The sequence below is a fragment of the Manacus vitellinus genome, unplaced genomic scaffold (assembly GCF_001715985.3).
Source record: "Manacus vitellinus isolate BGI_N305 unplaced genomic scaffold, ASM171598v3 scaffold_22_pilon, whole genome shotgun sequence".
NCBI classification, from domain to species: Eukaryota; Metazoa; Chordata; class Aves; order Passeriformes; family Pipridae; genus Manacus; species Manacus vitellinus.
This window is the reverse complement of record NW_021939632.1, coordinates 3,977,266-3,998,913: the sequence shown is the minus strand read 5'-3', so window position 1 is coordinate 3,998,913 and position 21,648 is coordinate 3,977,266. Positions and strand designations below refer to the sequence as shown.

Sequence of the window (21,648 nt, the reverse complement as noted above, 5' to 3'; positions counted from 1 at the left end):
AAGGCACAAAGATGAAACTTCCTCAAAATCTGTCTGGAATGGAATCCACATCTCTTCTCAGTCTCTATCCAGTCTCCGACTCAAAATACAGCCCTGTGTTCAAAAATGAAGTCAAGTCCCAAGTGCTCTGAAGTCTCTGTTTTCGATTTTTTTGTCTACACTGGCAACTAGCAGAGTCCTGAGATCTTATGTTTGCCTCTTCTCTCCAGAGAAGTCTCCAGTTCTCCACAAAAGTCATGCAGACAATTTGGTGACTGCATGACTTAAGAAGCCAATACAGGTTCTCCACCACAGGAGATGGGGTCTAATCATAAGGGTATTTTGGTTTATGTTCTTAAATCTGCCCAGCAAAGAAGACGTGATTTAGGTATAAACATCAGCTGGCCCACTGACAGGCAGCAACGCTCAGGAAACAATAATCTTGCACTGCAACTTCTAATCCTCTTTCAAAGATTGACAATTGTTAATGAGATTTATCTTACGAGCAGATAGAAACCAAAACCTCAGCTTCTCTCTTCAGCAGATGATAAGGGATTTTCTTGGAGATTTTTTACACAATATCCATTAAGGAGATTTGAGGCTTCCATTCTCTCAGGAAATGAGGCAATGGTAGAAAAGTATTTCTGTATAAGTTCCATGCTATTGGAATATGTCACAAACATTAATTCATTTAATCTCATGGCAGTCGTATTTACAGCTGTGGGAAGGTTTAATTGGTTTAGATTCAGAAAAATTTAAAATTATTTTCAATTCAGGCCAATCTTTATATGTTTGCTCATGCTGTAAATAGCAAAGCAGTGTCTATAGTGCAGAAATTGCTTAGAGAAATACTAGTGGTTGGGCTCAACTAGATGATCAAAAAGGTCCTTTTCTAGTATTACGGTCTACCATTTTAAAAAATAATACAAACTACTGATAACATCTGCTCTTGGCAGTGTCACAAAAAGAAGATATATTGGCTGAAGTCCACTTGAGTTTGATTTGATTCAAGTTCAAGTCAGCAGTGCCCTCGTAGCCTTATTTTGTGCAGCCTGACCCGTGTCATAGCAGTAGGTATGATCTCATCCTATTGTCACAGTGATCATCTGTCAATACAGAGGGCCAGTTTTTCCCATCTTCAGAAACAGAGGCTGAAAAGCAATGATAGGAATTGCTCTAATCTTTATGTTCATGGCTATCTGGTGAGCAGGTGGACAAAATCACCTCTGTATTCTGGCAGAGAAGAGATCTTTGTGGGTTTAATCTATTGCTTTAAGTACTTGTACAAAATATATATCTATATTAACAACATTCTTCAACGTGATTTTGAAAACAACTCAGGACAGTTTCTTTGAGAGAACTAGAAAGCACTTGATGCAGAAACCTTATGTAGATGGTGGGTACTCCCTGCTATGCACAAAAAAGTTCAGGAAGAGGAGAGAGAAACAGGAACTTTTGTCACTGCAGGTCAACTGACTCATCTATAAAGGCTGGTGTTCACTCTACTTTGGTATGTCAGAGACCATGAAGTTATTAAAAGTACCTAAGCCTGCCTTAGTTTATTTGGTCTTACCCGTTTTTGGCTGCACCGCACAATCAAGAAGGTCTCGATGCTGTGCTCTTTGAGGTAAGCGTTGCGTTCCCCTCCAAAGCCCAGCTCCACCTCGTAGTCTCCATTGAGATAGTTCAGGGTTGCTTTCGTGATGTGGATGCGCCTTCAATGACACAAAAGAAAAGTTATCACCTAAAAAGCCAGGTCCTGTCAGGGAAAAGTTCCATGTGCTGGAACAAACAAGCAGTAAAGCCCAATTTATTTAGCCATGCCACTATTCTTACAGATTTATCATGGAAGTTTCATGGATAAACACGACAGTTTTGATGAAGCAACTTACCCAGCTTTGCCCCCTGCTTCCATGTGGTTGGCTAATGTGACATCGTTGGACCACACATCGAACTGCCACTTCCGAAGGCCCAAGACCCCACAGTGAACTCTCCCACTGTGGATTCCAACCCTCATGTTGACATTTACGCCCGTCACCTCCCGGACCAGTCTGAAAAAAGATACGGGGAAAAAGGGACATCACAAAAAACTGCATGGTTGTAGTCAGCGGTATAAACTTGGATCCGGAACACAAAAATCCATAATGATCCATAAATTACTCACACATACACATAGTGCTGCTCATCCCCATCAACAGGACAGCAGAACAAAACCGGACGAGCTGTACTGCTCCTGGATGGCCAGGTTGGCCAAGGAGAGTACTAATTAGAATGGGGAGCTCTTGGAGTAAATCCATGTTCACTGAACTCAGGATCAAGTTGAGAACTCGTAGAAAAATTACCTTTGGGGCACTAAGAGGAATAAAGTGCTGGTCTCTGATTTCCATACCAAAGTTGGACATAACCTGCCAGCACTCAGTCTCATTAAGAGTAATAGCATGTTGCAAAGAGAAAAGGGAAATGATTTCAGAGATCTTAATTTGTCTTCACGGCACCAAGCATCTGCTCTTCCACTGATGAAATATGATATGTGTGTGAAATGCCCCACTGAAGTTGGAAAGCTTGAACAGGCCTTACAGCTGCAGTCAGAGCAGCAAAACCAGAGAACCACATCTATTGCAGTCACTCCAAACAGGCAGCTACAAATACTCAAGCTCTGATTTTAATGAGGTTTTTGGATGCTCTGCTTACTCCCAAAATGACCACTGGAATACTTTGTGGGTTTTGCCGTTTTAGGGCAAAAGTTAACTTCAAGAGCTGTTCACATGGAAAATATATTTAGGAGTGTGGGTAGGGGACAGTCTTGAAGAGGTCATCAGAACAACTCTGCTTCTCGTTATTGGTGATCACATCATTCCCAGAATGTCCATGTTTCACAGGCAAATTCACCTACATCACATAGCACAGTCCTTTCCTTTCAGTAGTTAGTTCCTTGCAGCATGAACTTGTACTTTACACCTATCAGATTTCAATCTCTTTGGTTTTCAGGTTCATCTAGTCTTTTCTAGATAACATCATCTGGACAGGTAAGTCCTCCCAACTCCCGAACATCAACACAGTTCCAATATTTATGCTTTAGTTATTAATGAAATTGCATGATTAAAGATAGACCGATTCTGGACTCTAGTTCACTCCTCACATGCAATATGCCCCTTAAAACACTGTCCAAGATGACTTCTTGTTGAAACAGCTCCCATCGTCACAGAGTTCCTTTTTCCTTATGATCCCTATCCTACATTTCACTACCTACTCATGGAAGCGATATTCCTTATTTTTATTTACAAGCATCAGAGATTCTCAACCAGAAAAAGGAAGTTGATATGGGTAAGGTGTCACAGGCTTACAAACTGAAAGAGCTCCAGCCACAACGCTTGGGAAAGGAACAGGAACTGGGGTAATTAAAATGCAGCTGCAGCCATAACCCTTGCAGGGACAACAGTTCCTCCCTCCACAACACCTACTGCACCCTCTGCCAAGCCGTGTTACTGACACAAGACCAGGGAACTTCTCTCCATAGAGTCGTTGGTAAGAAGGGGACTTTGTCTAAACTTTGCAGAAAACAAATGTTTGTTATTCTGTATAGACAAGCGAAATATCCTTTGTTACCTTCCCTTTTTTTAGATAAGTTATACCAGCAGTACAGTGAAAACAATTTTCTTGAAATCTTTCCTATTTGGGGTAACACTTCCTGCTGTTATTGTGCACAGATGAAATCAGCCTACAGGCAGGGCCCAGTGTTGGTGAAGCCTGCAATCAAATGTTCAGTAGCTACTGGTTACCTTAATTGTGAAACCTCTTATCTTGATCCTTAGGGGAGGAGGAATAGGGGTGGGGAAACAGGGGTAGTGAGAACAGTCACCTTCCAGACTTATTAAGAGATAAGATTGTTAAATGCATTCATTATACATCAAGGGGAAGACAAGTTTTAAAGGCTGCTGAAGAGCTATTTGTAAACAAACACTGAGTGCACTTCAGCTCCCTGTTTATTCCAAGGTAAGGTGGGTTGCAGTTAATCAATGAAGTCTAGACTTCCTAGTGTTACTCAGCCTTGTGGGGAATTATACAGAAATGCATGAAGATCTCTGGATTTCATCAGGCCAACTACTGCAGAAGATGAGACTTTCCTGAGCAATAAACACAGTATTCTCTTTTTGTAGGGCGGGTGGCTTAAAATTGCTGCCTCTTGTGCTTGACAAGACCCTTTGTCACCTGACACTTAATTGTACTTCACATGGAAGAAACAGCATTCTTTCAAGAGCTACTGAAAACTCGTTATTTGCAATTCCTTTTATTTTGCATGCTGCATACAAACCCCAAAAGAAGACTGGTGCAAAGGAATGGAGTTTAAAACCAGGAAAGGAAAGCTAGGAAGTCCTAACAGTGTACACTGTATACAAACCAAGGGAATGCAGTTGCTTACTGTGCTTTGAATGGGAACTCCTGGGTGAAAACACTGCTTTTCAACCTATGCAGCTGCACTGTGAAAATGAAGCTGAGACGTGTGAGGGTGTATTCACATCCTTGCAGAAATTCCAATGGTAAGGATGTGCTGTCCCAAGCTGAGCAAATAGGTAGCTCTATGTTTTATCAAGTTGAAGTGGAAACTCCATCAATTTACTGTATGGAATGAGAGGAGAACTGCATAGAGATCTTCTACCTCCCTCTTGGTACCACTAATACTTCAGAAGATGCTTTCACGAAACCAAAAAAAGAGAAGAGAAGGGAAAAAACAGCAGAGTCTGTGCAGCAGGGGTGGTGCAGATATCAAGGTCAGCTCAGTTACCATCCAAAACTGACTGAACTTTCTGCCTAAACTTGTAAACACTCAAGACGAACAAATAAATCTTCCCTCTCTGAATTCTGAAAGAATTGGCCTGTGAAAGCTCATGTCCTATGCAAAAAACATTCAACATTGTCTGTAATCCTCCAAGTAATAAAACTAGATATGGGTCTCATATTTGCTACTCTCTAAAGATAGGAATGGTCTGGACAAACAAGTGGCTAGTCTGATCTCAGGACCAGGCAAAGTTACAGAAGAAGTTTTAAACGAAAAAACTTAAAGATGGGGAAATAAATGGAAATAAAGGAAAAAGACCATGGATCTGTCCCAGTCTGTGCCAGACCAACTTTATTTCAATAATTAATTTAACTGAAGTAAGAAAGTCTTGAATCTGACATTTTTGGCATAGGGTCACATGGAGGAGGATTAGTTAAACCAGACAAGATAGGCCTTAGTAGAGCAATTTTAAGGTGAGTAAAAAGCTGGCTTAAAGATATATAAATGAATAGTGACTGAAATTTAATAAAGTTATTATTAATCTTCTGAACTGACAATTCTGTAATTCACTGCAATCCTCCTTTGGGAATGAGACTTCCAGTAATTATAGTAACCTTTGCCTTTCTCATCAGGAGGTTGAGCTCTGATATCCATGTGGGTGTGATGGGCACAAGTGTCTGCCTTTCTGCTGTCAAACCTTTACTGTATTCTGTTTTTTTGCTCTAGGTGATTTCCCTTTTTGCTGGCCTGGGTTCTCTGGCTTGGCTACCTTGCTTCTAATGTAAAGAAGACCTAACAGGAAAGAGAATCTACTTGCTATTTGTCCCGAGATTCTCTGTGGGGCACAAGGTACTTACGATATGGCCTCTATCATATCCATTCCCATCTCAACACAGCAGTGTGCATGGTCAGCTCTTGCTTCTGGCAATCCAGACACACAGTAATAGCAATCGCCCAGGATCTTGATCCGTAAACAGTGGTTCTCCTAAAAAAAATAAGAATAATAAAGGAGAAAGAAGTATTCAGCTTATATTCATGCTTGCAATAGCTTGCCTTTTAGGGCAGTGAATATTTAAGAAATCCAGTGAACAAGCACAGTATGTCATTCTTGCAACAGGAGAATAAAAACAAGAGAAAACAAAATTATAATGGAAGACTTACAGCTGCTAGCTTATCAAATCTGGCAAAGAGCTCGTTCAGCGTCATGACCAGCTCCTGAGCAGTGCACTGGGAGGCCAGGCTTGTGAAACCCTCTATGTCTGCAAAGAGGATGCTTGGGAAAAAAGAGAACAAGAAAAAAAAAAGAGAAAGTGTCACAAAATTTGTTGCTGATATTTTGTGTAAGTTCTGAGGTAGAAGTCCAGGGATGAGGAAGAACACAGGGGTGCCCCAGTGCTATAGCAACAAGGAGATGAGCAACCCTAATGTCACGTTATGCCACAGCCTCTATCATACATAAAGCCCTGAGGGACACGGCTTCATCCCCTCCAGAAATTAGAAAGGTCTGTCATCCCCCCCAACTCCACCCCCTGTCCAGAAAATTTACAGTACGCTGGGAGCTGGTGGTGGCATGATAATGCTGTCAGACATCAGTAACAACAAGGCAGTCCTACCCAATGAACAGATTAGCCCAGCTATAAAATCCACACTTAGCCATTGTACTCACATCCCTCAACCTCTCAGCTCAATAACATTGCCTGTGTCTTAACCCTTCTGCCTGCTTCTCCTGCTGTCCAAGTGCAGCCACAAAATAAAGTCCCTCTCTAGTGAATAACTGGGAAAGCCCTACAAAAGCAGCATGGACTGTTTTGAAAGCACAATTATTTGAATCACAAGTACTATTAATGACTCTTTAATTTCAATTAATCACTTTTAATTTGTATTGTAAGGACTCTGTGTTTTTTTAAACTGGAAGAAGATTCTGTCTCATTGATAATTATGACTTGGAAAATATTGACTTGCAATCAAACACAGTTATTATGGCAAATTTAAAACTATTCAGTAAAACAAGCACCAGACTACATCTATACAGATTTAAGATAAAATGTATGTATGCACACATATTTTTTTAAATAGAAAATTCATAAGCTCTACTTTTATGTTGGAACATTTAGCCAGTGGTTGATTTGTTCTTTGAAGTTAATTATTGCATCAAGCTGTACTTGGAAGAGAAATTAAAAGTCTAAACAACAAGCACTTTGGAATGGTTTCTTCTTTGTAAAATAAAACTCCAACATGTTTTAGGCAAATTGCAGAGGTATGTTTCCAGTTGGAATTCCCTGCAATGTCTTCAGACAGAAAGCAAACCCAACAAAAATATTTTCACAAGTATTTTTTGCAAAAATCCTGAAACACATTTCAATTCTGGCATGCTTTTCATATTTTCCTTCTACATTTCAACTTCAATAAATCATCAACTAAACATATTGCATTAAATATTTCTTTGTTAGTCAGACTGATGTTAAAATGTACAAGAAAAAAACCAACACAGGAATGCAGGGATGTCTGAATCAAAATATACTTTACCATTTTTAAACACTTGAGAAAATACACAAAAATAAATTAAGATTCTACATATTTACAAATAAAAATAAACCTTCTAAAGAAACACACTTGAAATCAGCTGAAATCTTAGAGAAGTCTGTACTGCTCACTAAGCAACTTAAGCACGTGCTAATACGTAATGTTGAAATGGGAAATGTCTCCAGTTCTTGTGGCAGTGACAAAATGTTGCAAGCACGTTCCTCTTCCAACATGGGACAAATTGCAAATTTCTCACTTTTGGACACGTTCACACTCTTTGCTTGTGTGCATGTTTTAACAGCCACGTGTTAGAACAGGAGGAATAAAGATCAGCTGCTTCCTCTGACGTTCAGATAGCAGTGGGTGTATCTGAAAATACTAAGCAGGGATGCCCTGAGCCTTCTGCTCATGCCTGATTCAGAAAACTAGTGCTAGCATAGTGTCCTAATAAACATGGATAAATGACTGAAGGTTGTTCCCTCCATTCCCCATTACTATCATGATAGATAAATGGATCAGACATTTCTAGGAGTTAAATTGCAGCAATATTTTCAACCACATAAATGAAGCAATCAGCAGAGACCTATGGAGCTATTCTACACACAGATTTATGTCAGCTAACCAAGTAACAGGAACCTCTTGAAGCACCTGAGCATGCTACAGACAGACAGCTGTGTGTGACCTGCTCTGCGACCAAACAGCCACACCACTGAGCTGCCAGACAACACTGTCTGGGGTACAAGGGCTGCAGGGAATGGAAAACCTCATCGAGGTATGGAAATGACTGCGGGGGAGATGGCAGAGGACAGAGCAGTGATCTGGGAACTGAAGACAGAGAGGGGAGAGACACATTTGTGGCAGGAGACTGGAGAAAGAACAGGACACAATGGTCAGAGAAAACAGTCCTTGCAAACAGGAACCCAGCTTGAAGCCTCTGTCCTCTGCTCTCAGCAAAGAGCTCTGAAAGCCACTAAATCACATTTTACTCCTCCTGCCTAATCTGTTCCCTCCCCACACTCCTGCCAGCACTGCAGGTTCAGCAGCAGAGATGACAACCAGGTTTATCACTCCCAATCCTGCTAATGACCCACAAGGGAGGAATGGGGCCTCATGTAAGTGGTGCTGTCCTACAGCACTTCTGTCTTTTTATTATTAGCCCTAGTAAGCCTTAAATTCAGCTTGCTCCCTATAAAATAACCAACAATCCAGAAGCAACTAGAAAAAAAATAGATTTCTCTTACAGTAGCCATCATGGAATAGCACATGATCTTAGTCCTGTGTTTAGTCAGAACTTTCATTTACAAAAGAATCCTGCTATACCTATCTCCTTATACACACAACACACATAGTGAGATTGCAGGAGCATCTCCCAATCCTGTCAGTGCATCTTAGCCAGATTAGAAGCCTTGGAGTTTAAACACACAGCTTCCCCACTACCCTTAGTTTCTCACTCCACACTTACATGTCAGACTACCACTAGCAGTGAAAAGATTTTATTAAAGGACAGTGGTGATGGATGATTGTGATGAAGGGCACAACTCAAGCCAACTATTTGTCAGTCTTCAGAGGGCATGTGATTTCCTTGCTGGTGGGAACACAATGCCAGTAACAGGCCTTCCTTGTGCCAAAATGTGCAGTAAATGACAGTGGTCAACAAAAGGTCAGATGAAATTATTATTATAGCTATAAAATATCATGAGATAAGTCAGGCAGTGGTTTAGCAGTACTATTAGCTGAAGCTGACTAGAAGGGATTGACCACATAATCTGCAGCCTGGACATCAGCAACTATTATCAGTCCTGAGTCCTAGTCCCTTCATCTGGAAGGCTACTGTTTTGTGGAAAAACCAGTTTAGCATGTAATTAAAATGTTGTAATGGCTTCAGAGCTCTTGATATATTTTCCACTCCAGCACTGTCTTCAGATTTACCATCTGATTGGGTTTTGTCCAGCAGTGACCAGGGTATGACCTCAAAAAATACAGAAAATGATTTATTTCTGGGAAAGACAAAGAAGAAAAGGAGTTATCATTAATTTTATAAGTTTTTAAAAAATTCTTTCTGCTTTATTTTGGTTGAAAAGTACCACAAATTGTGTTATAGGGTAGAGGTGAATACTTTCCTAAGCTCCTATTTCAGTTCCTATTTCCAGCAAGGACTGGCTAAAGATTTCATCACTGTAGAAGGCAAGCTCAGTTTCTGCCTGTTGCCCTAAGTGGCTCATGACACTGACAGGGAAGAAAGATGAAAAGGAGTCTGATGGCAGATCCTGCCATCCTCCCCTCTGCTTACAGACCAGGCTGATACCTACCTGCTCTCACCCAAGCCTCAGGCAGAGGAACAGGAAAGGCAGATACATGGACTGGAACATCCCACAGCTGCTGGCTCCTGCTGAGTCCACTAGTCCATGTCTGATGGGCAGCATGGGGCAGGTTGGAAACACAGCTCTGGCTGCTGTTGCTGCCACTGGAATTTCAGCCTCTGCCTGAGCTTGGCTCTTACCAAAACCACCACTGTGAGGTGACCTGTGAGGCCTCCATGGGCAGGGTGCTTGATGCTCCCTGCACAGTGCTTCACACAGTGCACAGGCAGACTGAGGGGAAATGGAGGGAGGCACAGCTGGGATGCAGAGACAAGGAGAAAATTCCCAATGTGCTGAGCTAAGCTTTCCCATTTTTTGGTCTGTAATGCATTCACACAATAGTAAAGATATACCTGGACAGGTCCAGGTCCATCCCTCTGCACGTGGGGTCCTACCACTGTAGGCCACTTCAAACTATCTCCTGTAAGTCAGGTTATCCTTGCTGTGACTGCACAACCGACCTACCTCGAGACAGAAGCATCACAGGATCTTTCAATGACAAAAGATGGCAAAGCAGAACTTTCTTAGCAAGAGTGTTGCAAGGGGAGAGATCTTGGCTGAAAGCAAAGAAGAGTGTAAGGAGTAGCAAGAGCCAAGGACAAGGTGGGAAGCAGGAAACCACATGAGACATTTAAGAACCACACACATCTACAGAGATTGAAGTGCAGCCCTTAATGTTTGAAGCCAGTACAGTTATCAAAGGAGGGACACAACACAGGTTTCCCTGCAAATGCAGGATTATTCAAAATGCTAAATTAAATCATCAGTGCTTCTAATGTAAAAACAAAAAAACCAGTCGTGTTCTATTTCGAGACATGTGCGTGCCATGCACGCCAGCCGCAACATAAATCAAGCAAGGCAAGAAACACAAACCCTATCACCATCACAACGGTAATGCCAGTCATGAATATAAACACCATGTGTTGCTGGAAACCAAACACCACAGGCACTGCATGGGAAACAGAACAAAACCCCAGACTTGGTGAGGTTTAATGACTTATAATAACTGCAAAGTGCATCTGACTGGATGTGAATCAAAGCCATGATATTTTACCACAACGAGTGCTACCTACAAGGGAAGAAAAAGTTAATGTGTCATAATAAAGTAACCATGGTTCACTAGATACAAGCATTCACAAGCAAAGGTGTAACAAAAGGAAACCAGCTGCTGTAGACACTTGTCAGTGAACTCACCTGGCTAATGGTGAGGACAATGTCTCAGGGTGCTACTGTTATTTTCCAACACATTCCACTGTTGTGGGTGTTGCATGTCATTAAGTCATACTATGAACAAGGAAGAATAAAGAAGGATGGATTGGGATGCAGATGACAAAAGTCTCACTCGAAAGGCTGTGTTGAGCTCTTAACACCGAATTAGGCTTTCACGGAATCACAGAATGGTTGAGTTTGGAAGGGACCCCCGGAGGTCATCTTGTCTAACCCTCTGCTCAAGCAGGGCCACTTAGAGGTGGCTACCCAAGACCATGTTCAGATGTCTTTTGAGTATCTCCAAGGTGGGAGCATCTCCTGACCAGTTCAGTAAATGAGTCAATTTTCGCACTTGGATGTCCATTTAGCAGCCATTTCCTCTCTAGCACTGTAAGCCCAGAAGTTATTTTCCAGCTCTAGTGGCATAAACATAGTATTAAGTTCATCTAGAAGCTCCTAGGATAGACACAGCATCAAGACAGACCCAGTCTCTCTTTCCTAACTATAGCTACTTGGGGATGGGTTGGCATGGAAGTCCTCTGTGTGCTCTCTCTTCTACTCACCCTATGCACGAAATAGGATTTCAGCTCCAGAAACACTGAGGACATCTCACCATGCTCTTTCCCTCCTGAATTTGAGAGCAGCAACAACAAAAGGACAAACCAAAACAAGCTGAGGACTGTGATCAGGCAACATGTGTAGGCAGCAAAGCCCACCCAGGGAGAGTGAAGTGGCCCACACAGATCATTGTGCAGAGTGACAGCTCAGTGACTGGTCCAGCAAGGACTGCAAGCTACTTCTAGACTACACAGGTCTCAACAGAACATCAGCCTTCTCCCTAGGGATGTCTATGTGACAGGCTAAGAACTTAGCCTTAGCAATGCAGAAAATGTTTTCCAGAACAGCAAGACATCAGACAGACCAGAGGTTAAATTTTTTCCTTTTCCTATGATCATGGAAAAAACCACAACAGTAAAAAAAAAACAAAAACACTCTCTGTCCTAAACATAAATGGTCATTTTGGAGAAGATCCATTTAGTATTGGAAATCACCTGTTGTTTCAAATGAGCCCTGGTACTTCTGTGTGACACATCAGCTGGCACAGCTCCCCCTTGGGAAGTGGGACTCTGTCCTGCACCATGACAGTGCTCCATCTTAACTGGTGGCTCCCCCTTGCTCAAGAGGGTGAGAAGGCACATATGTACACAAATGCTTTGATAAGCAAAGGAATACTCAAAAGAGAGAATAACACAAAAAAGGAGGAAATATACACAAAACCCCTACAAAACCAAAACCCCAGAAAACTGTGAGCCTTTTCACCTATTTCTTTACAGCAAAAGGCAGAAAGCCTCCTGCTGCTCTTCCCAAGTTGCCAAAAATGTAAACCAAACCCACATCCCATATTTGAGGAGTTCACTTTGGAAGACCATGCCAACTGAATATGGTGACAGCAAAAACCCACAAAGAAGCAGGAGACCAGATGGCCTCTTGAAGACACCGGTGGCAACATGCAGGCTGCCATCCAGAGCCACTGCATGACGACAGCACGGCTCACTGCAAAGATATAAACTGCAGAGCCCTGCCTTTACGTGATTTTCCCATGTTTGCTCTCAAGCGAGTGTTACTGGAGGTCAGAAGGGCCTGGGGGGCTCAGCTGGGAGATGCACATCCCCAGCACAAATGCTGGGCCGCAGCTCTGTTAGGAATGTGCTCCTGGGAATGCCCCATGGAGAGTGTCTGGTCCTGCTGGCGCTCAGGAGCTGCTGAGAAAAATGGCACCGTACTCTCCATCATGGTCAGAGCTCCTCACCTCAATGCCCGTGCTCTGTCCTTCACTATCAACACAGGAAATTAGAAGAAATTTAGATCCTGAAATCTCAAGCCAGAAGGGGAAGAATGCACCAGTCATGCAAGGAAAAGTTTTTCCTCCATGACCTCCCTAGGTTTGCAGTTTACAAGCTTGAGTAGCAGCCCCAGCTACTGGAACTTAGCTATAGCTAAGCAGTATCAGTACTCATTTCTTTATTTTAAACATGAAAAACTTGCTGTCCTCTTCCTCTAAACATTTTGAGTTAAAAGTTTTCCCTATTTCAGCAGGCTAAATTTAACCAGATTGATTTTTCACTGGAAACAGGAGTAATAAATAGCCTTTTGGGAAGAAAAACTATTTGAGGAAGGCAAAACCAAATAAAGATAGATATGCAGTGGCTACCAGCAAACTATAGGTGGAACACATTATAGATATCTTTGAGACAAAAGGAATTTATTACTCTATCACTGCCAGCCGAATTAGATGCTGCTGCCTAAAAAAGGAATTCAAGCATCCTAAATGAGATTTTGTGTTATTAAGAAGGAGGAACTATGGACCTTTTTCACGTATCTAAGAAGGGACCAATGGGAATGTGAATTTTTTTCCAATTGTTCTGGTCATGGGAAAAAACCATGTAAACGAGAGAGATAGCAGATCCATTCCATCTCTAAGAAACTTTAAGAAGGCAAAGTTGAGGGATAGGTGTGACCTTTTGCAGGAAGGAACCACAGATACTGCTGGCCCTGACCATGTGTCTCGGCTGTGGCTCCAAGCAAGACCAAACTCACCCAGATCTGCCTGATGAGTACAAAAGAGCTGGCAGGTCTGTCCAAACTGGAGCTGAATCCAGCCCACACCAAACTAAATCTCACATTCATTTGTTCCACAAGACAGCCTGAAATCCATAACTGCATATAAAACAGAAAGGAAAAGCCATGTTATTTTCTGGTTTTCAAACTTCAGGTATGCTTTTTCCTGTGAGCACTCTTGCAGTCTGTTTTCCGGGATTAGAGCAATCACTGATGTTAAAATCCTGCCATAAACCAACAAGAAGAAAGACAGAACTAAGAGAATTCTGAAAGAAGGGATGAACACAGCTTTAGCCTATTCAGGGCAGGAAGGCACTATTCTTCCCTGCCCTCTATTCAAGAGAAAAGCTTGCAAAAGTGATTGAAGCAGCACAGTTGGAAAGAGAAACAATGAAAAACTTAAGCATTAAAGCAAAAGACAACCTGTTGTCTTAAAGTTGGCTGTATGCTAACAATCAATCAGTTGTCAGAGAAGGCAAGAGAGTAATAAATTTTGTCACAGTTAACAGTTTCACATGTATATCCCGTGTCAGGCACATGGTATAGAGATTAAATCATCTACTCAGGTTTTGTGATGCTTTCTGTTACATATTGCTAAGGTCTGTGTACTTGATGGAGAAAGAATGAGCTCTTCATAGCTGTGAAAACTGTCTTCAATCTGTTCTTCCCCGATATCATGGATATTTATGCAAACAACAATGCTTTTGTACTCCCTAACCAAAAAGCTGCAGTAATTCTGCATGCAGCAGTCATTTCAACCCAACTTACTACTTCACTCTTTCCACTAGCTGTCCCAGTGCCCTGTCCTTTTGGGACTTATTTGCTCTGTCATGTCAGGGTTTTTCCCTCTGGAAAGTCATTGCATAATGAATGCATTACACTAGTATAGAAATGTTGTAATTTAAAAAATTAAAGAGCAACTGTGCCTTTCCCAAAGTGAGTAGGTAGCAAAATACACAGACTCTTTCATGGATCAGCTGAGAACAGACAAGTGATGTGATGCTCTGTACACATAACAAACACACAGCTGTACACACAACAGTTGTGTGTTTGTGAGGGTGTTTGTGAGCTTATTAGATCAAGAATACCAAGTGGCCATTTGGTGAGAAAAGTGAGTGCTGAAGAATAGGAACATGAGTCTTCCTGCCCTTTTTGGAACAGTAGACAAGTTGACTCATTGCCTCCTCATTTCTAGACTTTTAAATGTAATTGAGCAGTTGTGTTTCTAAATTACACCAATGAAACTGTGAAGAGAAATGGACCCAAAGCATTTAGAGAAACTTAACCGTGCACACTTTATAATCGCCACCTTTCTGACAAACACCAACACAGCATCAATGGAGAACTTTAACATGAAGGCATAACTCTGGGTCAGTTATTTTCAAAGAAAATGGTACAGCTCATTAACTGAGGGATCAATGTGTTATTAATTAATAAATAAACCTGATAATAAATTTAATAATAAAGTACATGATGTTTTCAATGAGAAGGGAGATTGGTTGCAATTTCAGAATAAAACAAAAAAGGAAAAAATCTGGCAGCAAATTGAACTCATTATCTGGTTGTTATACACAGCATTGATATTCCTTACCTGATAAGAACCAGTAATGAATAGATACCCTCAACTCACAAGTAAAGTTCCCCCAACTTTACGAGGAATACAATTTAACACTAAGAGGTTTGTTTCCTTTTTAAGATGAGGTCTACCATCACATCTCAATTGATCAGTGGCACTTGAGCTGACATCTATCTTTGGTTCCCTTTGGTGACCCAGAAAAATCCAGCTGCCACGGAGAAACACTGTAAATATAATTAAATTATGTATAATAGATAGCAGCATTAAAACTACTCCTCCTTAGAAGGCAGTTCAGGTGAGTTCACTAAGTGAGAATTTCTTTGCAAAGATGATCCTTGAACAGGAATATGAAATTCTATGCATCTCCTCAGCCTCTAATGTATCTCATGTTCCAAATACTTTGCATACGTCCGTGATTTCATAGGTAGTAAACACTGGCATTAAGCAATTATTAAAATGTCAGAGGTGCTAGAAAAGCAACACCATGCTATTTTTTCCAGAGACAGCAGTATGGTAAATAAAGAAAATACATAAAGGTGCTCATGGACACATGGGAAAACCATGGCAAAGCAGGAATGTGAATCCTGGCCTCACAAGTCCAGGAAACATCCAAAGAAACCCTCCTCCTGAGATGCTGGAGCAGGGACCGTGGCAAGGCAGCTCTGCCCACTGCATCTGTGAATCTCTTTAACTTTCCACTGAATCTCCCCTGATTTTTGCAATCAGTGGTTTCTTCTCATAATGAAGCAGGCATATAATTTTAACTTGATTTCAAGAGAATTACTGTAATTGCCACCACCAGAATAATAGATCTGTGTATAAAGAAACGGCTTTTCTCTTGCATTTTCCACTAGAAAATTTAATTTCTCTGTTAATGCATTACGATATTTCACTAAGCCATTTGCTTGCTGCTCTCAATATTCGCAAAATATTATCTCCAAATGTAGTTCCTGTAAATAGCTATTAGTTTATGAGTGAACTAATATCAATAAAATCAATAGAGTCTGACCAGATCTTTTCTATAGCATAGAAAGCCACCCTGGGGACCACTTTAAATATGGTAATGTGTCTCAGACCATAAAAATAAGAGGAAAGCTACTGTGTCAGATCTTTCTACATCTATGCAAAACCATCTAGCTAATTTCTCCTTCCTTTCTATGCCACTGCAGTAGCAGCAATTTTGGCTTGAAGATGAAAAACAAAAAACCAAAATATAGTGCCTGGCATTTGAAAGGATAAGTTCAGTTCAGAACAGTGGGTGTCACAACTTCAAAACACTCCTGTATGTTCATCTGTCATATACATCACAAAACTATCTGCTACTTCAAGTGAGGAGGGAAACTGGAGACATGGCTTGCTACTGTCCCAATGTTACTGTGGCCTTTCACAAAGCTGCATGAAATAGAATTCAAGTGCCTGGGAGGACACATGCCCATCTGAAGGCTAACACAGCTGGCAATAAAATTGTGGCTAATGAGTCACAGTACAAACAGGATGGGACTTTCCTGTAGGGGATCTGGGGGAGCCAGAGCTAAATTAACTTGCAGAGAAGGGAGAAGTTTGAACAAACTGCCTCATGAAATGTCATTTACAGTGTCCATGCTAACAGCCACACAGATCCTGTCCCCAGCATAGACACATTCAGGTTTCTAACAGATGCCTTGGATTAGAATAATTTGCTCTTCCAGACAGGAGTCACCATGACTGTAGTAAAGTGTTTCTTAAACAACACATCTGTTCTCTCCCTCAGGGTCTGTGCTGTAACTGCCTGAATTAACGTGGTAATTCAGGTTTCCAGCACCAACAGGGCCTGAGGCTGTCAGGCAGACCTGGGGCAATGGAGAGGGCACTGGAAAGAGCATGCAAACAAAACACAAACCATAAAGATCTTTGGACAAACTGGAATATGCAAGATGTGCACAAAGGCAAATGGCAGCTGTGGTATTTGGTGTTTGTATGGCTGGTTTTAATGCTCCTATAGTTCAGATACCAAGAGATGACTCTATTCTTAAGTACCAAGCCACTCTCTGAAAGTCTGAAAATGCTTAGTACAGCTACTCTATTTCTTATATAGTACAATAAATAAACTTGCAAAAGTGCTGGATTCTAAAAGCAAAGGAAGGAAAGAAGGAAGGAAGGGAGGAAGAGAGAGAGAGAAGGAGAGAAAGGGGGAAAGAGAGAGAAAAACAGAAAAAGGGAGAAAGGGAGAAAGAAAGAGAGAAAGAGAGAAAGAAAAAGAAAGAAAGAAAAGCAGCAGCCCACACAGCATCAAATGCTGGTAGGCTCAGTGCTAAACAGCAGATGATTCTTACTGAATAACTGCCCTAGATTTTGCAAACAATACAGGGAACAAAAATAGAAACCCATTTACATATTGCTGTTAATAACTTTATTTATAGTGTCACAGCTAGAGCACAATAACTGCAGCCACGGCTTAACTTGAAAGCCATTCACTGTGGAAGAGTCAGACAGATACTGTTTTCTCAGTCCTTATGCAACCGAAAAAAAAAATTCCTGCTGACAACAGCCAGTCACCAGAATCCTTATAAACAGAACCAGAAAAGAAGTTAACAGCAGTCAAAGGCAAAAGCAAATCATCCCCAGGAACCATCTGGCCTCTGCATCTCCTGGCTACTTCAGACATACTGTGGTTAATCAAGGACCACTGAGGTTAGAAACCCTGGCAGGTAATTTTTCACTTCAGTTTGAGCCCCGTGATAGCATCTTGCAGGAATACTTGACTGTTATTTAATTTCTTTTTTTGGTTGTTTTTTTTTGTTTGAATTAAGAAATACACACAGGGCTCAGACTAAGTCAGCAGCTACAATAAGAAACGGTATGTGTCCAGCATTTAAGATCATCCCTACCACATCTGTACTGCCTACTTCATGACTGTAGCCAAATCTTTCCTGGGAACCAAAATTCCTGCCAGATAAAATACCACTAGCCTGTCACAACAGACTGGCACATCTTTAAGGTACAGAAATGCATACAGAAATTTGTATTCTTGATTTTTTGGTATTTTTCAAAAGCCTGCTATTTATAAGGAAATGGAGTGAGAATGCAAGCAAGGAAACTGTCTCATAAGACCCTTCACCCGAGATGTGAGAAAACATGGATCTAATTTTTCCTCTGCCTGAATCCAGCCTGAACTGGACAATTGGCTATTTTGGATTGGGAACAGGGGTGCCCTCAGGACCTCGTGTTGCAGCTGCTCATTACATATAAAATACTGAGAATAATTAGAGGCAAAGACAGCAAGCGCTCCGCTCTGCCCTACTGATTATGATGCGCTCTGTGACATGGGACAGTGAGATTCAAGCCGCTGCTCAGGGGTTTGATTCTTTTATATAAAAAAATGAAACAGTTAACAAAAGAGAATGAGGATGCCTTCTTCATTTATGGCCTCTCCTAGGAGATGTGGCCTCAAATGCCCTCTGGTACATGGGAAAACTGAATCCAGATAACCTACACCAGCATGTGGGTCGAGCCTCTACACTCCCGGATGAGCACGGTGTGACTCATTGCCACGCCTCACCACTTGTGTCTCTTCAGATCTTCACTACCTCTGTGTTGCACTTTCTGTCACGTGGAATGCCAACTGAATTAATTAATTTCGCTGGGTTTTCATTTTAGTGGGAAACATAAAGAGGCCCCTTTGGCATTTTGGCCCCAGCCAAAACGCAGCACTCACTCCCCCTGCAGATACAGCCAGCACTCACGAGAAGTCCCCAGCACTCACGAGAAGTCCCAGCACAAAGAGTACATGTGGTTGCACACACTCCCTGGTAGTTCCTTTGACACAACTCCTCAGCAGTCCAGGCAGGGCAGAGCCTTCAAGATCTAGTCTTTGGGATGTTTCTGTAATGGGAACCAGGCATTTCTGAACTCTAATCAGTCTCACTACCCAGTTAAATTAAAGAAATCATTGTCAATCTCAGTTTTTAATTTTTCAGACAAGACACTATTTTCAATTTACTCCTTCCACCATTACATACTTCCAAGAAAAAGGAGCTCAGCAGGTAAGCCACATCTGCAATTTCAATGTTTCTGGGCATTGCAAGAAATTCGTAATCATTTCCAATTTCAATAACAAAATTTTATTCAGTTTGCAGATGAAAATTTCAAAGAATACTGGACCTTAAAAACAGAATATCACCTAGCATTTATACTCCATAACACTACTTTGTCTCTACATGAGACCTGTCATCCTAAGCTATGACCTGCAGGCTGCTATTCCACAGAAGGGAAGCATGTTAGGGAAGAAAAGCAAGGACTATGTGAGTTTTATCCAGTTTTTCTCCTTTTTAATTGAAACGAAGTAGAACTATTAAATCAAAAGGCCTCTTTTTCTCCTGCCTGGAAAGAAAATGAATCTTACAAAGGGGCTTACAGTAGTTTTGAATGCAATCCAGAACAAAAGGTTCCAAATGAAACAGAATAATTATACTTTTATGGATCAGCTCTTGGCTTTTGTTGAAGACTGATCTGTAACTGCAATTGCTCAAGTTCCCTTGAGCAGAAGCCAAAGATTTGTTTGTTTTGTTCAACAAATTGATTCTTATTAGCTCATTCTTTGGAAACAGCCAAGGCACAAAGCAGCAGTGCATTGATGTGCATGTTCCCAAGACTGGAGCCTCTCCACCAGAACTGCTATGGCACATGAATGTCCACTATCTAAAACTGCTTACGTCTCGTTTCCATTCTCCCTTCTCCTTTCCTCCAGTCATTACTAACAATTGGTAAATTTGCTCCTTTCTTTCCAAGGTTTTTTTGTCTTTACTGTATTTTTTGCCTACCTCCCCTCCCCACTAATATCCCATCAGCTCTGGACATAGGTCTCTCAGCTCCTTCATGGTCCAGGATATCACAAAGCATCTCTCCAAAGTTCTCCTGCATTCACACTGATGTGTGGGTCTGCCAGGCCTGGGAGATAACAGAAATTAAGTAGTTGTCAGAAGGAGGAGGGTTGTCCTAGTAACCTTCTATTAGCAACAATTCCCCACAGTGAGCAGGAATGGAGCCAGTGTTTGATCAGCCTCTGCAAAGAATCATGCTCACAGTTAAAAAACCTACCCAAACCACCAAAATCAAAAAACTCCAAAAGAATGAGCTGACACAGTGGATCAAAGTGTCACTACTGCACCTCTGCTGGAAAAATTCCCTATTTCCTCATACATTCAAGCTGCTTCTTCATGTGAGAGGGCAAGTTTGTGCTTCCAGATGCTCTGCACAACTACTGATGGGGACAAACAGGCATTTACAGATGATCTTACACCCAAACAAAGCCCTGGTCATCCAGCCTTCTGCATTCCGCTTTCTGGGGAGATCTCTGCAACAGAAGGTTAAGAAAGAATATTCCAATGACAGTCACAAAGATCCAAGTTTTACAAGTGATCACTGCAACAGGTTTTTGGTCTTCAGAGTCAGTTCTGTAGAACTGGAGTTGAGCGAGTTGATTTCAAGCATTGATGATCCTCATATATACTTAAGGAGGTTGGTTCAAACAGGGACATGGTTACTGGTCAAGAATATACTTAGACTTTCTCAGTGTCTTTGAGGGATTCAGATATTTGCCAAACACATATATAGCAACCACAAAGATCCCTGCTGGCCAGGGAAGGTAATACCTATAGTCCTATATGTTGTTTGCTTTTTAAATAGTATCACACGTACGCTTCTTTCCAATCTCTGAAAACTATCTGCAAAATTCCAAGTTCTCAGAATCTCCACAGTCTTATAAATCCCTATTTCTGCCATTTAAAACTGTGTGCATCTTTCTTGGGCTTTGTAACAGAAACACGAATGGACACAGAAAAATCTCTGTTTTCTAAAAAGAGCAATTCTATCATTCCCCAAGGGCAATGCCATGCCAGTGGGGTGCGTGAGATGAAATTAATTTAATCTCTTTGGTCTTTTGCCTCCTGTGCTCTTTTGTGCACTCCTCTGGTGCTCCTCATTTCTGTTAGCTCTGTTTCTGAAGTGACCTGTTCTTAGCTTGGTTTCTTATAAAAACACCATTTATGGAATTATGCAGCCTGCACAGTCAGTACCAGCTTCTCCCTAACTTTTCCACCACTTACTATAAAGCAAAATTAATAAAAAAGAGGAAGTTTAAAACATACAGCATGACTTTCAGTTACTGGAGGACATAGACTCAAGTTAGCAATGTACTAACTCGAGTCACAGGATGCCAGACCACTTGAGAGCTCTTCTCCACTAATTGGTTTCAGCTTTTGTCTCTTATTCATTATTTATCCAGTGTCAAAATTATATATACACCAGTAAGAACAGATGCACAAATTAGCAGCAATTGTTGAGGGATATAAATATAGTATAAGACAAGAGAAGTTAATCCATCTCCATTCCAAAACTGTGCCTCTGTTTTATAGCTTCTATAAGATGGCTTTAAATAGTTTTGCAAAGTTCAGTGCATTACAGATTAAAAAGTTTAACTCATTTTTGCTTTTCAGTCATTATTGTCTAAGGAGGAAGTAAAAAGGTAGGACGATTTTAACAAGAACCTCTTCAAATGTTATGTAAACTCAAAGTTCTTAAAGCCACTTTGCATGTTAACTACATGACAAAGCAGTTCATCAACTGAA

At 41.2% G+C, this 21,648-nt stretch overlaps 1 protein-coding gene across 1 annotated transcript in view; it reads right to left on the bottom strand.

Moving 5' to 3' along the window:
* The window catches only part of ADCY5 (adenylate cyclase 5), a 206,289-nt gene that overhangs the window by 51,900 nt on the left and 132,741 nt on the right, over positions 1-21,648 (bottom strand). The window contains 4 exon segments of the mRNA XM_025895076.1: positions 1,553-1,694; positions 1,872-2,030; positions 5,614-5,741; positions 5,918-6,029. Of these exon segments, the coding sequence (XP_025750861.1) occupies positions 1,553-1,694; positions 1,872-2,030; positions 5,614-5,741; positions 5,918-6,029 (541 nt within the window).